We start from the raw sequence: 17,046 nt of genomic DNA, 5'->3' as shown, positions 1-17,046 counted from the left end.
TCTGTCAAATAAATAAATAAAATCTTAAAAAAAAAAAAAAACGAAAAAAAAATTTTTTTTAGAGCCTGTTGACAGACTTTATTTCATTACATTTATTATTTCATCACCTGGTGCTCTACCTCCTGAAGTAAGGATTCCAAGAGCTCTGTTTCTTGTGTTAGAGATGTCTTCTGACCTATTTAAAAACACAAAACACCAACACTCAGGCTCATTACTGGTTAAGAATGAAATTAACTTTCATTGAACATAGTCAATAACAAGGAATCAATTTCAAGTAAATAAAACTTCACTACAGCTACCCTAAAACATTTTCCCAGAGCTTTAAAAGGTTCAATCTAATATTGTAGTAGCTTTGACAAGGGAATTTCAGAATCAACCCTAACTACAATTTTAAACAAACTGCAGGTCTGTTAAATTCATCTAGAAATACAATGACAATATATTCTGTAAGGAAATTAACGTTACTGTTTCTTCCAAAGGAATATAAATATCTAGAAAAGTACATTTTTTAACTCAATCAACTCTTCTGAAGTAATTCTTTCCCAGAATGTAACTAAGGCTTAAAAAGAGGACTATAGTAAGTTGGCCAGATGTTACACTACATGTCAGCAAAAGGTATGTTCTTTAAACATAATAATCTGTATTTAAAAAAAAAAAAAAAAAAAGCCCAGACAGAAGTAGTCTCAAGAAGCTGGAAACACACAAGAATAAGGAATTATTATTACAGAATTACTACAGAGAAGGAAGAAACTGCTTTACATGTTGAAAAAAAAAAGACGATGACAAGGCAGGCATGCCTGCCAAATCAGACCATTTTCTTTGTAAATCACTAAAGAGCTAGAAGCATACACACCCATGAGTTTAGCAGAAGTTATTATCAATTATGTGTACTATTATTTGATACATTTAATAGGTGGAACTTTTACTTTTGAAAGCAATCTTTTCCAAGCCTGTAACAATTCATCAACCTTTACTCTTTCAAGACTAAACCTCAAGGAGGCACCACATATTCCAACAGCATAGGAAAACACTCACCCATTAGTGTTATGAGCTTATTCTTCAATTGTGTGTCTAACCGTGCAATCATCATCTCCACTGCATTCCTAATTTCCCGAACACGCTCATCTTTTGCATTTCGAACAGCTTCTACGTTTCTTTCCTAGAAGATAAAGAGGGAAAAAAAAACTGAAGAATTTTTAAAACAAAAGCAAACATACATTAATACAATCACTGCAATTATTCTTAAAGTCAGTTGATTTCCTCTTTAAAAGTTGCAGCCCAGGGTGCCTGGGTGGCTCAGTCAGTTAAGCGGCTGCCTTCAGCTCAGGTCATGATCCCAGAGTCCTAGGATCAAGTCCTGCATCGGGCTCCTTGCTCAGCAGGGAACCTGCTTCTCCCTCTGCTTGTTGCTCCCCCTGCTTCTGCTGTCAAATAAATAAATAAAATCTTAAAAAAAAAAGTTGCAACCCAATAACACTTTTTAAATGCTTATATGTCATATGAAACTGCTTTAAAAAATTGTGCACTGAAACAAATCAGGAACAAAACTTGTAAATGTAAACAAAGCTTAATAAAGTACATGTTCTTTTAACAGTGAAAGATGCGTAATTAAAAAATATTGGTTAGGTACCATATACAAAACACATACTCAAAGTCCCAATCATATCTGAGAGAAAACCACTACTCAAAAATAAGAGTATACTGACGCCAGGTTCACATCATGCAAAACCCTAAAACAAATGAAAAATTTCAAAAACCGCTCTACTCTAGTTTACAAAGTTTTAAATTTTTTCATAAGAAAAAAAAGATTTTCAAAGATTGCAGAGTACACTGCAGATTTCATAAAAGCATGCCACCAAAAACAGAAAGCAATCTTTCCTATATCTATTGTTATTATAAATACAAGCAGTGAGAATTTCAAATTAGAACACCCTCCCTAACAACCACATTATGTTGACAAGAGAAAATAATAGAAAAAAAGGTAGTTAGATGAAGTCCAAAGAGAAGCCATTCAGCTTGTTTATATTCCAAAATTACTTCATAGGTAGCATATATGTAACTCAGAAACATTACTTTTTGTATAAGAAATGTTATAAAACAATGGTTTGAATCTTGATTCCTGAGAGGGTAAAACGAAGACATCTTAAGTTAGGGATGGTCCTCAAACCTCACTAGTTACAACTATCATTCTGGCAACTTTAAACAAAATATATTCCAAAAGCATATTTGGTGCTTAAATGTTTGAAACTTATCACATTTCCTCAAACAAATAATATTACAAATGGTAAATACCTCACCAAAGCTGTTTGACACATAAAGTATCTGAAGAGTAGGGTTAAATATTACTCTTTCAGTTCTGTAGAGTTCTAATTCAAAACATCAGAAATAGTTCATTCACTGGTAGCAAAAACACTTCCAAAAGCTGAGGGTCCAAAGAATGAATGACTTAATGACTTTGTAAAAGTCAATATTGACTCTTTAGGAGTCGGTTACTGACTCCCTGTATCACACAGGCTTATTTAATACATTCATTTTCTGTTTCTACATAAGAAAAGGATTCTCTGGCTCCAAATGTGGAAAGGCCAGGGGTTTGGATACAAATTCCTCAGCTAGTTTGAAGTTGGTGAAACTGACTATAAATATATCAGATTTTCAAATCTTGATTTCAACATAATTGATTTATATCATAAAAAAATATATATTACATAGGCCAGACTATAAAATGGATAATGATCTTTCAGCAGCAGTCTTACCACTTCTTGAACTAAGCTGATCAGTTCCATGAGACGCCGACGAAGTTTGGCTACCTCTTCATTCACTTTAGTAACATGCTGCTCATAAATTTCTGCCAAAGGTTTAAAGGTATGTCCACCATGCTATTTAAATTAATAAAAATAATTTTAGAACATTTTTTTTTACCTCAACCATTTATACTTCTTTATTAACACTCCATGGATGCTAGTAAACTGGTAAATATTTTCAAATGAATTTTTTCTGGCTGTCTTTACTTTGTTAAAATCAATTAAAGCTTTCTTAAAATCACTTGGCCCATATAGAAAATCCTTAAAATTGCAGATAAAGAACTTTAGTAAAACATTTACACTTATTTAGAAATTTGTACTCATTAGAAAGAACCAAAATCTTTAACCATGGCTCAAACCATCTGACACAACTTTATTTGCCACTCTCTTCTTGGTCAGCACTAGCCTTTTTCATGTTTTCAAAGTTCTTTTCATTAGGCCTTTGCAAAATTAACTCCTTCTTGGGTGCCTGGGTGGCTCATTCGGTTCAGCATCCAACTCTTGATTTCAGCTCAGGTCATGAGGTCGAGCCCTGCATTGGGCTCTGTGCTCAGCATGGGGTCTGCTTGGGATTCTCTCCCCCTCTCCCATTCATGCTGTCTAAAATGAATAAATCTTAAAAAAAGAAAAAAAAGAAACTGCCTATTAACAGGTAAGTTCTTACTAGAACTGTCTTGTTCAACCAAAGTACCCAACCATGGTCTCTAAGATAAAAAAGATGTAGATTTTTGCATATCCACTTAAATATGGAAAAGAATGTTTCCATTGCTTCTTAGAAACCCATGTATTTAAGTACTAAATTGTAAGAATTCAATTCTTTCTACTCATCACATTGTTTTCAAATCTTAACAGAAAACTCTCTATTGAGCTCTACTCAACAAAGATGCCTGTCATTCTCTCCCTAAAATGTGCTGAAGCCCAAAGAATGATTACTTTTTTTTTTTTTTTTAGGTAGGTTCCACACCCAGCATGAAGCCCAACTCAGGGCCTGAGCTGAGATGGATGCTTAACCGACTGAACTACCCAGGCGCCCCAAGAACGATCAATTCTTATTGCTAACAGATATGTCTAGTTGTCTAGCAACTTCTGCTCCCACTATAACTAACTCTCCCCACCAAGAACCCATTGTGTTTATTTTCAAGCCTATTTACATTAATTGTACCTATTACATAAGTATACAATTTAATTAGGTATTAATTAAACAACAGACACAACTGTGAAATAAAAAGCTGTTTCCAGGAAAACTAACTTCAGTGTTTTAGACTTGATAAAAGGTATGATGCCTTAAAAAATGACTTTTGAATTAGAATGGAAAAAGGAAAAAAACACAACCATAAGGATCCAGATGTTTGCATTCATATTGTGTTACAAATATCTAAAGTTGTTGTTCCATTTTAAAGAAAACCAAAATTGGAAATTGTGGCCAGGACATTAGATCAACTGGCCTTTAATCAAAGATAAGACTTTGATCCTACAACAAAAGATTTGCAAATAAATGTTTATATGTTTTCAATTAAAATAATATGTTTCTGTAAGAGGTGCACATTCCACATCAACATTTCCCACAAAGGAAGGTTGTGGTATGATACCTTCTGCTATAAATCAGATACATTTAAATTTCATTCTATAAGCAGAGTAAAATATTATTCTCTATCTAAATCAAACAAGTATTTCTAGCTAAAAGTAATATGCTAAATATTTTCTGCTCACCATTCCTCCCCAAAGTGCACACTGATGGCAGATACACTTCTTACAAGTCCAGCAAAATACACTAAGTTTTTCATGGTGATTTTCACATCTATATATTATGAAAAGAAAATATAGATTAAATTAAATAAATTAAAATTATAACATAATTACCTCAACAAATTCCTAAGTTTGGGAAACAGGTTAGTCAATTTTAAACTATTATATCTCAGGAAATGATATAAAATGCATTCCATGCTTCTACAAATTAAGCTAAAATAAATCACATGTGGACACAAAATTTTTTAAAATATTGTTTCATTAATTTATAAATACTTTAGAATCATGAAAAATGCAGACTAATTTCTAAATAAAGTATAAATATAACATCATTTTCTAGCATCACTATAGATTAAGATCTACCTTACTACATTTTGAGCAAATCACATTATGAATCTATACCTACATGAGTATGTATGCATATACAAAAATTTGCCCCACATGTGACCAATGCTAACAAAAATCAAGACAAATGCAATTGTGTAATACCATATCCTCATAAGAAATGAACAACTCAATTTTAAAAAATGAGTTTCCCCTTAAAATGGATATCCACATGTAAAACATGAATATGAACCAAACTGCATCCTCCCCAATTCCTATGTTGAAACCCTAATGTAAATGTATTTGGAGATAGGGTCTTTAAGGAGGTAATGAAGGTTAAATGAGGTCATAAGGTTGGTACCCTACCCCAACAAAACTGGTCTGTCCAAGAAGAGAAAGATACCAGAAGTGTGCACAGACAGAGAAAAGGTCCTGTGAGGACACAGTGAGGAAGAGCCCTAATCCAAGTCAAAGAGAAACCAACCCTCATAATACCTTAACCTTAAACTTCCAGCCCCAAAACCATGAGAAAATAAATTTCTGTTATGTAAGCCATCCAGTCTGGGGTGTTGTTATGGCAGCCCTAGCATATAAACACCTTTAGCTTTTATCATATGCAAAATTTAACTCAAAGTAGTCAAAGACCTAAACATAAGACCTAATCAAAGACTTTGATCCTACAACAAAAGATTTGCAAATGAATATACATTTTATATGTTCTCATATAATGTAATTCTTAGAAGAAAACACAGGGGAAAAGCTTTATGATACTGGATTTTGAAATTATTTCTTAAAGAGGACACCAAAAGCACATGCAACAGAGACAAAAATAAACTGAACTATATTTAAAGTTAAAATTTCTGGGGCTGCCTGGATGGCACAGTAAAGCATCCAACTCTTGGTTTCAGCTCAGGTCATGATCTCATGGTTGTGAGATCAAGCACCGCACTGGGCTCCGAGCTCAGTGAGTCTGCATGAGATTCTCTGCATGAGAATTCTCTCTCCCTCTCCCTCTGCCCCTTTTAGTTGTGTGCTCCTTCTCTCTAAAATACATTAATAAATCTTAAAGAAAAATCCTAAACTTGTGTACCTCAAAGGACACAATAAACAAAGGGCAATCTATGGATTAAGAGACTGTATTTGCAAATCATATATCTGATAAAGGAGTTAATATCCAAAATATATAAAGAACTCCTACAATTCAACAACAGAAAACAACCAAAAAAACCCCAAACACCCGATTAAAATATGGGCAAAGGACTTAAAAGACACTGTTCTCCAAAGATGTACTAATAACCAATAAGCATTATGAAAATCATCCAAATCAACAGATAAATGCAAATCAAAACCATAAGACATTTCCTCATACCCATTAGGATGGTTACTATCAAAAAAATAAAACAACAAGTGTTGGCAAGAATGTGGAGAAATTGGAATCCTGTACACTGTTGGTAGGAATTTAACATGGTATAGCTGCCATAGAAAACAGTATGAAGGGGTGCCCGGGTGGCTCAGTTGTTAAGCGTCTGCCTTCGGCTCACGTCATGAACCCAGGGTCCTGGGATCGAGCCCCACATCAGGCTCCCTGCTCAGCGGGAAGCCTGCTTCTCCCTCTCCCACTCCCCCTGCTTGTGTTCCCTCTCTCACTGTGTCTCTGTCAAATAAATAAAATCTTTAAAAAAAAAACAAAAAACAGTATGAAAGTTCTTCAAAATATTTAAAACAGAATTCCATATAATCCAGCAATATCACTGCCGGGTATATAGCCAAAAGAGGGGTGCCTAGCTGGCTCAGCCAGTAGGGTGTGCAACTCTTGATCTCGAGCTCCACACTGAGGTGTAGAGATTACTTAAAAATCTTAAAAAAAAAAAAAAAAAAAGAAAGAAAGAAAGAAAAAATTGAAGGCAAGATCTAGAAAAGATGAACACCCATGATCATAAGCAGCATTGTTCCCAATAGCCCAAAAGTGGAAGCAATCCAAATGTCCATCAACAGATAACGGATAACAAAATGTGATATATATACATGATGTATTATTAATCAGCCTTAAAAAGGAATGAAATTTTGATATAAACTACATTATGTAAAGTCAAGGAAGACAGTAGCAAAAAGACAAAACTGTGTGATTTTATTTACATGAGCAATCTAGAGTGGTCAAACTTATAGAAACAGAAAGTGAAATGGTGGTTGCCAGGGTTGGTGGAAGGAGAAATGGGGAATTATTGTTTAATGGGTAGAGAGTTTCAGATTTGCAAGATGAAAAAGTTCTGGGGCCTAGTATATAATATGAATATATTTAACACTACTGAACTGTAACCTTAAAAATGGTTAAGAAGTAAATTTTATATACTGTGCATTTTACTACACTAAAAAAAAAAATTGGGGCTCTAGGTAGCTCAGTTGCTTAAGCATCTGCCTTCAGCTCAGGTCATGATCCCAGGGTCCTGGGATCAAGCCCCACACTGGGTTCCTTGCTCAGTAGGGAGCCTGCTTCTCCCTCTCCCTCTGCCTGCCACTCCCCCTGCTTGTGCTCTCTGTCAAATAAAATCTTAAAAAAATTTTTTTTTCAGTTTTCTGTTGCCTATAAAAGAGACACACTGGGGTGCCTGGGTGGCTCACTTAGTTAAGCATCTGCCTTCGGCTCAGGTCATGATCCCAGGGTCCTGGGATCGAGCCCTGCGTCCAGGGAGCCTGCTTCTCTCTCTCACTCTCCCTCTGTGCTCTAATAAATAAATAAAACCTTAAAAAAAAAAAAGGAGACACACTGTTGCATTTCTTTAAAAAGCTTCTCACTAGGGGCGCCTAGGTGGCTCAGTCGGTTGAGTGTCCAACTCTTGATTTCAGCTCAGGTCATATCTCAGGGTTGTGAGACTGAGCACCGTGTCAGGCTCCGCAATCAGTGGGGAGTCTGCTTTTCTCCTCCCTCTCCCTCTGCCCCTCCCCCCATGTGCTCTTTCTAATAAAAGAGAAAGAAAAAAAAACTTCTCACTAATGAAGTACACTGAGCTTAAATACCTCAACAGGTCTATATTTTCTATTTCTCATAATAAAAGTGTAAAAAAAACAGCATATTAGATACTACCTGGAAGCTCATTTAGCCTGACTTCCATACTACCAAATTTAGAACACAGCTTTTATAATACAGGAAATTTATCAGAACAGTTCTTTATCGATGGCCTATATACACCTGTAGCAAACCAAGGGAAGAGGGGCCAGCAGGCATCTAGCAGTTCTACTCCTTTCACGAGAGGCTCTCATAAAAGAAGCCAATCAAGAATTAGAAGGGTCTTTCAAAACAGGGATACCCATACCATGCCCGAAGAAAAATACTTAAGTATTCACCTAAAACAAAAAAGAAACTTTCAACAGTGTCATTAAAATAACATAGGGTAGGGGCGCCTGGGTGGCTTAGTCGGTTGAGCATCTGCCTTCAGCTCAGGTCATGATCCCGGGGTCTTGGAATCAAGCCCTGAGTCCAGCTCCCTGCTCAGCGGAGAGCCTGCTTCTCCATCTCCCATTCCCCCTGCTTGTACTCTGTCAAATAAATAAAATCTTTAAAAAATAAAATTAACATAGAGCAACATCTACGAAATACTTGAAGAAAGAAACTGAGGACATACTTGTCCTTTTCATTTTCTTCATGTTTGGTGAGACTGCAGAGTTGAAGAGTATCAAGCTGCTGTGTTACTTCTTCTGCCCAACGACAGTTCACTAGTTCTCGTAGCTGGAGTGGAGCACTGGAAAAAAAAAATGTACATATATTCTAATTTAGGAATTTGAGACTATTTTTTAACATAAACACATTCCAAAGGTAATCATGCAAGATGAGTGTGTTAATTAAATCAACAGAGGGAAACTTTTCACAATGTATACATACATATAATAAATCATCACACTGTACACTTTAAATATCTTACAATTTTATTTGCTGACTATACCTCAAAATACTAAAAACATAATTACCATATAATCCAGCAATACCATTTCTGGGTATATATTCAAAAAAACTGAAGACAGGTCTAGAAAAGATGAACACCCATGATCATAGCAGCATTATTCACAATAAGCCCAAAAGTGGAAGCAATCCAAATGTCCATCAACAGATGAATAAACAAAATGTGATACATGTACATGATGGAATATTAACCAGCCTTAAGAAGGAATGAAACTCTGACATATGCTACAACATGCATAAAACTTAAGGACATTACACAGAGCGAAGAAGGATAGTTGTAAAAAAAGAAATTATCAAACACATTCCTCAAAACAGAGCTAACAATCATACTCATACCATATTATTATTAAAATAAAACAGACTCAATGAAAAGTATGGTTTGCAACTTATTTTTACCTTAATAGGTCACTTACAAAAAAAAAAATTCAGATTACACACTGAATTCTCAATTCCTCAGTCTAAAATTATGCTGTCCAAAATGAGAGCCAACAGCCACATGTGACTTTTTAAAATTCAAATTAGTTAAAATTAAATAAGAATAAAATTTCATTATAGTCACACTAGACAAATTTCAAGTGCTCAACTGCCACATGTACCTAGTGGAATTGGACAGCAAAGCTATAGGACATCTCCATCATTACGGAAAGTTCTATTTGATAGTGCTGGTTTTCTTAAAAGTTAATATGAAAAAAGTAAACAATACATGATGAAAATGGACAATCAAATGAGGTGAAGAGCTAGTATAAGCAAAAAAGAAATATAAGTAGCTAAATGTTTCAAAAGATGCTCAGTTTCAATCATTTTTTTAAAAAGCATATTAAAAACGAGATGCCTTTTTTCATTTAATGGAATGACAAAAAGACTTATAATAATCAGTATTGGCAAGAATGTGAGAAAAAGGCAATTTTGTATCTATTATTAGGAATGTAAAATGGTAAAAACCTTTCAATGTAATCTGCCATATTATATGAAAAAAACCAAAAAGTGGAAACCACCTAAATGTCTCTGAATATAAGTATAAATAAATCAACATATAGTTATAGAGATTATCCACACTTCCTTAAAAAACTTCCTTGTACATATCAAGGAAAAGTCCCACCATATTTTACATGAAAAAAAAAACTCCAAAATAGTATTATATCATTTGTGTGTTTTAAGAAAAAAATTTGTATGTATACACATCAGTATACTCCTAGAAAAATGTCTAGAAGAATAGACACGAAATCTAACCATTTCTTTTGAAAGTGTTATTTAATGAAAAGATTAGGCAGGGAGTATCAGAAATAGAAGACTTTTTATTTTATTTATCTGTATTAATTAGAAAACTTTTCAATTTTAGGGGCGGCTGGGTAGCTTAGTCAGTTAAGCATCCGACTCTTGATTTTGGCTCAGGTCATGCTCTCAGGGTCATGGGTCTGAGCTCCATGTTCAGTTCACGCTGGACGTGGAGCCTGCTTAAGACTCTCTCTCCCTCTATCCGTCCCCAACCCACTCATGCAGGTTCATGCTCTCAAATCTTTAAAAAAAAATTCTTTCCCCATCTCCTTCTGCTCCTCCCCCTCCCTCTCTAAAAAAAAAAAACAAAACTTTTCAATTATAAAAGTTGTTACACAATGCTACTCTAGTAAACAATGTAATCCATTCTGCATAATTCTGAGTCAGATAAATTAGTGTGCATTTCTTTATCTGGACAGGTTATTTTCTTTTCAACTGTATTCACAAAGAGGAGAAATGTGGTAGGATGAAGAAAAACTGAATATTATGGCACTCTAATCCCATCACCTTACTATTTTCCAAATTCACCAATAATCATAGCAAAGCACTTACCGGCAATGAGGGCATTGAGCTCTCTGTTCTGTCAGCCAGCGCTAAGGAGGCAAAAAATTAGATTTTGATTATAGAAACATTAATTTGTACATACTGAATACTTACATACCAAATTTAATGAGTTTAACTCTCTAGTGCCTGAATTAATTATAAAGGTACTTATAGAAATAGCAGGCAATCAATCTACTGTCTCCTTCTCATTATCATCATGACAGGGACAAATTTTCAAAGGGACAGAACTCATTCCAAAATAGTTAAGAAGCTATTTTCTCATAGGAAAGAAAGTGATCCTGAGACTATCTGGATCCCACAAGGAAGATGTTGATAATCTTCACAAAAACAATGATAGAGTAACCACCACTCTAAAAATAAACCAATGATGATTAACTTCTAACTAACCTCTCATAAAATCCCTGCGAAAGTCTAAGGTGCTATTAAATTCCTTTCTGAAAAGTAAACTAATTTTGAAGAATATATAATATGGATATACAAATTAGACCTAAAATATGAAAAAGCAATACAAAACTTTATGTCTTAAGAGTTCTATAGTTCAGTAATATAATATCTGCATAATCTGGTTTCTTCACAATTATAGAAAGCTTTTATAAGAGAACAATATCTCTACTAAGCTTCAAATTTTATTAATTTAATCATTTTAATTATTACTGGATAGGGAACAGTTCTATATCATATACAAAGGAGATATTAAGATTTTCTGAATACCCTTCCAAAAACAATAGCTTCCTGGTTAAATATTAAATGTTTTAATTGACTAGTAAATGTTTCAAGGTAAGTAACTAACTATACTCCCATACCTATGTACTTCCCATGGCTGTTATTTCTATTTATCCCTTTCTAGTTCTATAAAAGAACATAAGCTTTTAAAGTCAAATAATTAACTCAGAAATGAAACTCCCAAGGAAACTTTAAAGGATTATAAAAGATAAAACATAATAAAGAAAAGGGTACTTTACAGTAAACAATATAAAGCTGGAAGAAAAAGAAAATAGACACAAAAGGATTTCTCTCTTAACCTTGAAGATAATTTCTTTGGTCCCTCAGCAAACATAAGATTTGGGTCAGGTTTTGTACTCTCAAACAATGCTCAGCTAAATCCACAGTACTCTTTTAGGGCTGGTTTCAGCCCACCCCCTCTAGTCTCATCTTCTACCTCACTCTAGGAGACCCAAAAAGGTTAAGCTTTTAGATATATTTCCCCTCTCTGCCCAGGATATTCTTCAACACCTCTCTTCAACTACATCATCCCTACTCATCCTTTAGATTTCAGTTTATACGTCACTTCCTCCAGAAAGCTTGCCCTGACTCTCCACAGATTACCATAGCAACCTGTACTCCCTTCACTGTCCTTTAACACTTTATTACACTGACTTATTTGTTGGGTTTCCTTTGCCCTACTACACTATAAGCTCTATAAAAGTTGGGACTGGGGTTCCTGGGTGTCTCAGTCGGTTAGGCATCCAACTCTTGATTTCACCTCAGGTCATGATCTCAGGGTTGGGAGATGGAGCCCCATGTCAGGCTCTGCACTCAGTGTGGTGTCTGCTTGAGATTCTCTCCTTTCCTCTCCTTCTGCCCCTCCCCCCCAACCGCTTGTGAGCACTCTCTAAAATAAATAAAATCTTAAAAAAAAAAAGTTGGGAGTGATAGGGAGTGACCAGTCCATATTTTTATTTTTTATTTGGGGGGGGTGTTTTAGTAAACAGAATCATGCTGTATGTATTGTTCTTTGATGTGTTTGTTGGAGATGTTCTCAACCTAGCACACTCCTTTTATCCATTATACATTCCACAGAGTTAGTGTCACTCTTTGGGTTGCTTCATTCTGCTGTTATAATTATGCCCACCTTTGTGCACAAACTTGAGCACAGGGGTTGGAATTTGAGGGGAAGAGCATCAGTTTGAATCCTTGTTCTCAGGTGATGATGTGTTGACTTGCACTGAGTAGGTGGCAGGCAGTGCATGCTGACTCGGGCAGAAAGGCAGCTGGACTGTGGATTTGGGACCCACAGGCCAATGGCGTCATTTGTGATAGGAACATGGCTGGTTTTGCTCCCAGTCATGAATTCCTTTAACTTTTGTTTTTCTGGGAAATTCTACTTCTCCTTCTATTCTGAATGAAAGCCTTACTGGATAGAGCATTCTTGGCTGCAGATTTTTTCCTTTTAGCATTTTGAATATATCATGCTGCTCCCTTCTGGCCTGCAAAGTTTCTGATGAAAAATCCACTGATAGTCTTATGAGGTTTCCTTTGTATGTAACTGCTTTCCTTTCTCTTGCTGCTTTTAAAATTCTCTCTTTATCACTACTTTTGGCCATCTTATTTACTTTGTCTTGGTGCAGACCTCTTTGGGTTGGTTTTTTGGGGAGCTCTCTGAGCCTCCTGGATCTGGATTTCTCTTTCCTTCCCCAGATTCAGGAAGTCCTCAGCCATTATTTCTTCAAATAAATCTTTTGCTCCCATTTCTCTCTCTCTTTATGCGATCCCTATCATGCGACTGTTAAGCTTGACAGTATTGCTGAGTTCCCTGGGTCTATTCTCATTTTGTGTATACTTTTTCCCCTCTCACCTGCTCAGCTTGATTACTCTCCATTACTCTGTCCTCCAGGTTGCTGATCCATTCTTTTACTTCCTCTTGTTTGCTATTTATTCCAGGTGGTCTATTTTTAATTTTATTGAGTTATCTCTAACTGGTTATTTTTCCTATCTCTTTGTGGAGGGTCTCATGGCGGTCCTCCACTCCTTTCTCAATTCTAGTGAGCATCTTTATGAGCAATACTTTAAATTCACTATCAGACATATTACTTATCTCCATTTGGTTTAGGTCTCTTGCTAGGATTTTGTTCTGCTCTTTCATTGGGGACATATTCCTCTGTCTCCTCATTTTGTTTATTACTGTGTCCGTTTCTATGTGTCAGAAAAGTCAGCTATGTCTCCCGCACTTAAAAGTTGTGGCTTTATGAAGAGGTCCTATAGTGCCCCACAGTGCAATGTCTCCTCTTCACCAGAAAATGGTGCTTCAGGGGTGACTCCTATATGTGTTGCTACAGGGTGTCTTACTGTTGTGGCTGGGCTGTGTTTGCCTTCAGTCCAGTCTGCAATGGCTCTCTGACTCTTGTGGGTAGAGTCTGATGCCTGTGCTGTTAGTGGGCCACTCTGGGGCTGCCTTGGGCTTGAGTTGAGTCAGACGAGGTGTTTGCCAGAGATGAAGTAACATCAAACGGCAAGGCACTTTCCCTGTGCTGTCCCCTGACAAGCTTTTATTGGTGGGTGGGGCCTGCAGTCAGACCAGCTGCCTCCCCAGCCCACTGCTGAGGTCGCAGTCAGACTGGTGTGTGGTTATCTTCCCCTCTCCGTGGAGCAGGACTCACTTTGGAGTGGTGCTGGCTCTTGTCCGTGCTGCTTGCACACAGCCAGGCTTGTGGCACTGCTTTGATGGGATCTTGCCAAGAGCTAATTGGAGGGGATGGATCCTCTTTGCTGTGGCCTCTTGTCTACATCCAGCTGCAGAGAGTCTGTTCTACAAGTCTTCAGGTTGTTTTCTGGGTTATTTATGCCAATGTGGGTGTTCTCTAGGTGGCCAGCTGTAAGAGGTGAGCCCAGGATCCTCCTACTCCACCATCTTCCCAGCAGCCTCTGCCCATATTTTTAAATATGCCTCTCCATTCCAATCAAAACAGGCTTACTGCTGTACTATACATCACTCTTGGCATATTTCTGTATTTGCTAATATGTCCCTCCCTCCATGTGCTGTCCCATGGGAATATCTACTAATTATGTTCATAAAACTTTCCTACCTATCCCAGGTTAGTGATCCTTCCCATCTCTGAATACTTGTGGCATTTTTACCTTATACTCCATAATCTAACTTAATCACAAAATAAATATGGTTATTTTAATACTTGGGGAAAACCAGTACTTCTCCCAAGCCAAAACCAAAGGTAAGAACCACTGATACAATATTAATGTACAAGGATTATTAAAGAAAATAAATATTATAGTATAGCAATGCCCCATATTCAATTTAAGAATTTCTCTCCATTAAAATGTAAGAATCACAAGCTTTAGACAATATTCAGACCTAAGTCTGACTTCTAGCTCTGGCACTTAATGGCTACATGACACCAGACATGTGACTGAGCTCAAGTTTACTCATATGCCACAAGACAATCAACATACCTACTCTGCAAAATTGTGCTAGGGAAATTCTCAACAAGAGCCCAGCAAACTGAATTCAACAGTATATTAAAAAGACTAGATAGCATGACCAAGTGGAAGTTACTCCTGGAATGCAAGGATAGTTCAACATACAAAAAAATCATTAAATGTAATATACCACAATAAAATGAAGGAATAAACCACATGATCATCTCAATTAATACAGGCCTCTGACAAAATCTGATATCCTTTCATGACAAAAACACCCAAGAAAAAGGAATAGAAGAGAATTTCCTCAACTTCATAAAGTCCATACATAAAAAATCCAGAGTGAATATCATACTCAATGGTGAAACAATAAAAACTTTTTCCTTAAGATCAGGAAAAAGACAAGGATGCCCATTTTCACCACTTCTATCCAACACAATACTGAAAATTTCACTGGGTGCAATTAAGCAAGAAATAAAAAGCATCCCAACTGGAAAAGTAAAATTATTTGTTTGCAATGACAATCTTGTCAATAGAAAACCCTAAAGATGCCACAAAAAAATTAAAGCTAATAAGCAAATTCACCAAAGTTGCAGAACACAAAATCAACACATTAAAAAAACCACTTACATTTCTATATGCTAGCAATGAAGAATTCAAAGAGTAAATTAAGAAAATACATCTACAATGTCAAAAAAAAAAAAGTAAAATACCTAGGTATAAATTTAACCAAGGAGTTAGAAGAGTTATACATGAAAAACTATAAACACCACTGAAAGAAATGAAAGAAGTCCTAAATAAATGGAAAGGTATCCCATGTTCATGCATTGGAAGATTTAATATTGTTAAAATGACAATGCCACCCAAAACAATCTACAGAATCAACATAATTCCTATCAAAATCCCAATGATACTTTTTACAGAAGTAGAAAAACCCATTCTAAAATTCGAATGGAATCCTAAGGGACTCCCAAATAGCCAAAACTATCCTGAAAATGATCATGTACAACTAAAACTTTTTTATGTCAATTATATCTCAATTGAAAAAAATAATTATAGAACTCGTATTTCCTGATTTGAAAATTTACTACAAAGCTACAGTAATCAAAATAGTATGTTACTGGGGTGTCTGGATGGCTCAGCAGGGAGTCTGTTTGAGATTCTGCCTCTCCCTCTCCCTCTCCCTCTGACCCTCATCCTGCTCACTCGTGTGCTGTCTCTCAAATAAAAATAAATCTTTAAAAAAAGTTCATAGCAGTTTTCTGTATAAATGCTAAAAACTACAAGCAACCCCTATGTCCATCAACAGGTGAATGGATAAACAAATTATGGCATATGCATACAATGGGCTGCTACTACTCAGCAACAAAGATTGATCTCTATTGATCCATGCAACATGGATCTCTAAATAATTTTGCTGAGGGAAAAAATCCAGACACATGAGAGAACATACTGTAAGGTTCAATTTGTATAAAAGTCCAAAAAATGGGACACCTAGGTGGCTCAGTCTGTTAAGTGTCTGCCTTTGGCTCAGGTCATGATCCCAAGGTCCTGGGATCGAGTCCTACACATCAGGCTCCTTGTCCAGTGGGAAGTCTGCTTCTTGCCGCTCCCCCTACTTGTGCTCGCTCTCTGACAAATAAATAAATTCTTAAAAGAAAAAGTACAAAAAATGTAAACTTATCTACAGAGACAGAAAACAGATCAGTGGTTTCCTGGAAATAAGACAAGAGGAGGGAGGACTTACCAAGAGGTACAAAGAAACTTGGGGATTATAGATTATGTTCACCACCTTGATTGTAGTGATGGTTTCTTAAGTATATACATTTGTCAAAATTTACCAAACTGTGTACTTTAAATAAGTACAGTTTATTATGTGTCACTTTTACCTAATTTTTAAAAACTGCAAAGTTAAAAAGAAAGTCAATAATTATAGGCGATCATAAAATGTTACCAATGCTGAAAATCAAGAAGGTGTCAAAACCAACCAACCAACCACTGGATGAGAAAGATGGGGGCAAAAAAATGGGAGAAAATACAAAAATAAGAACAAGTAATGAAAGAGAATCAGGGCGTCTGGGTGGCTCAGTCAATTAAGCATCTGCCTTCGGCCCAGGTCATGATCCCAGGGTTCTGGGATCGAGTCCCAGTTCGGGCTCCCTGCTTAGCAGAGAGTCTGCTTCTCCCTCTACCCCTCCCCCCTACTCCGGGCACGCACGCTCTCTTTGT

General features: G+C 36.2%; 1 protein-coding gene across 9 annotated transcripts in view; it reads right to left on the bottom strand.

The window, feature by feature from the left end:
• TRIM37 (tripartite motif containing 37) overlaps nt 1–17,046 on the bottom strand; it is a 187,858-nt gene that overhangs the window by 121,611 nt on the left and 49,201 nt on the right. For all 9 annotated transcript variants that reach the window (XM_073879530.1, XM_073879528.1, XM_073879527.1 and 6 more), the window contains 6 exons: nt 10,654–10,694; nt 8,492–8,608; nt 4,512–4,599; nt 2,754–2,876; nt 1,036–1,159; nt 108–175 (listed from right to left, as the gene is read on the bottom strand). In XM_073879530.1, coding sequence (XP_073735631.1) covers nt 108–175; nt 1,036–1,159; nt 2,754–2,876; nt 4,512–4,599; nt 8,492–8,608; nt 10,654–10,694 — 561 coding nt within the window. The remainder of the gene's footprint in view (nt 1–107; nt 176–1,035; nt 1,160–2,753; nt 2,877–4,511; nt 4,600–8,491; nt 8,609–10,653; nt 10,695–17,046) is intronic.

Source organism: Callorhinus ursinus, unplaced genomic scaffold (genome assembly GCF_003265705.2).
Source record: "Callorhinus ursinus isolate GAN/ISIS: 27379988/994484 unplaced genomic scaffold, GSC_fseal_2.0 scaffold34, whole genome shotgun sequence".
NCBI classification, from domain to species: domain Eukaryota; kingdom Metazoa; phylum Chordata; class Mammalia; order Carnivora; family Otariidae; genus Callorhinus; species Callorhinus ursinus.
This window is presented reverse-complemented; position numbering and strand designations above follow the sequence as displayed.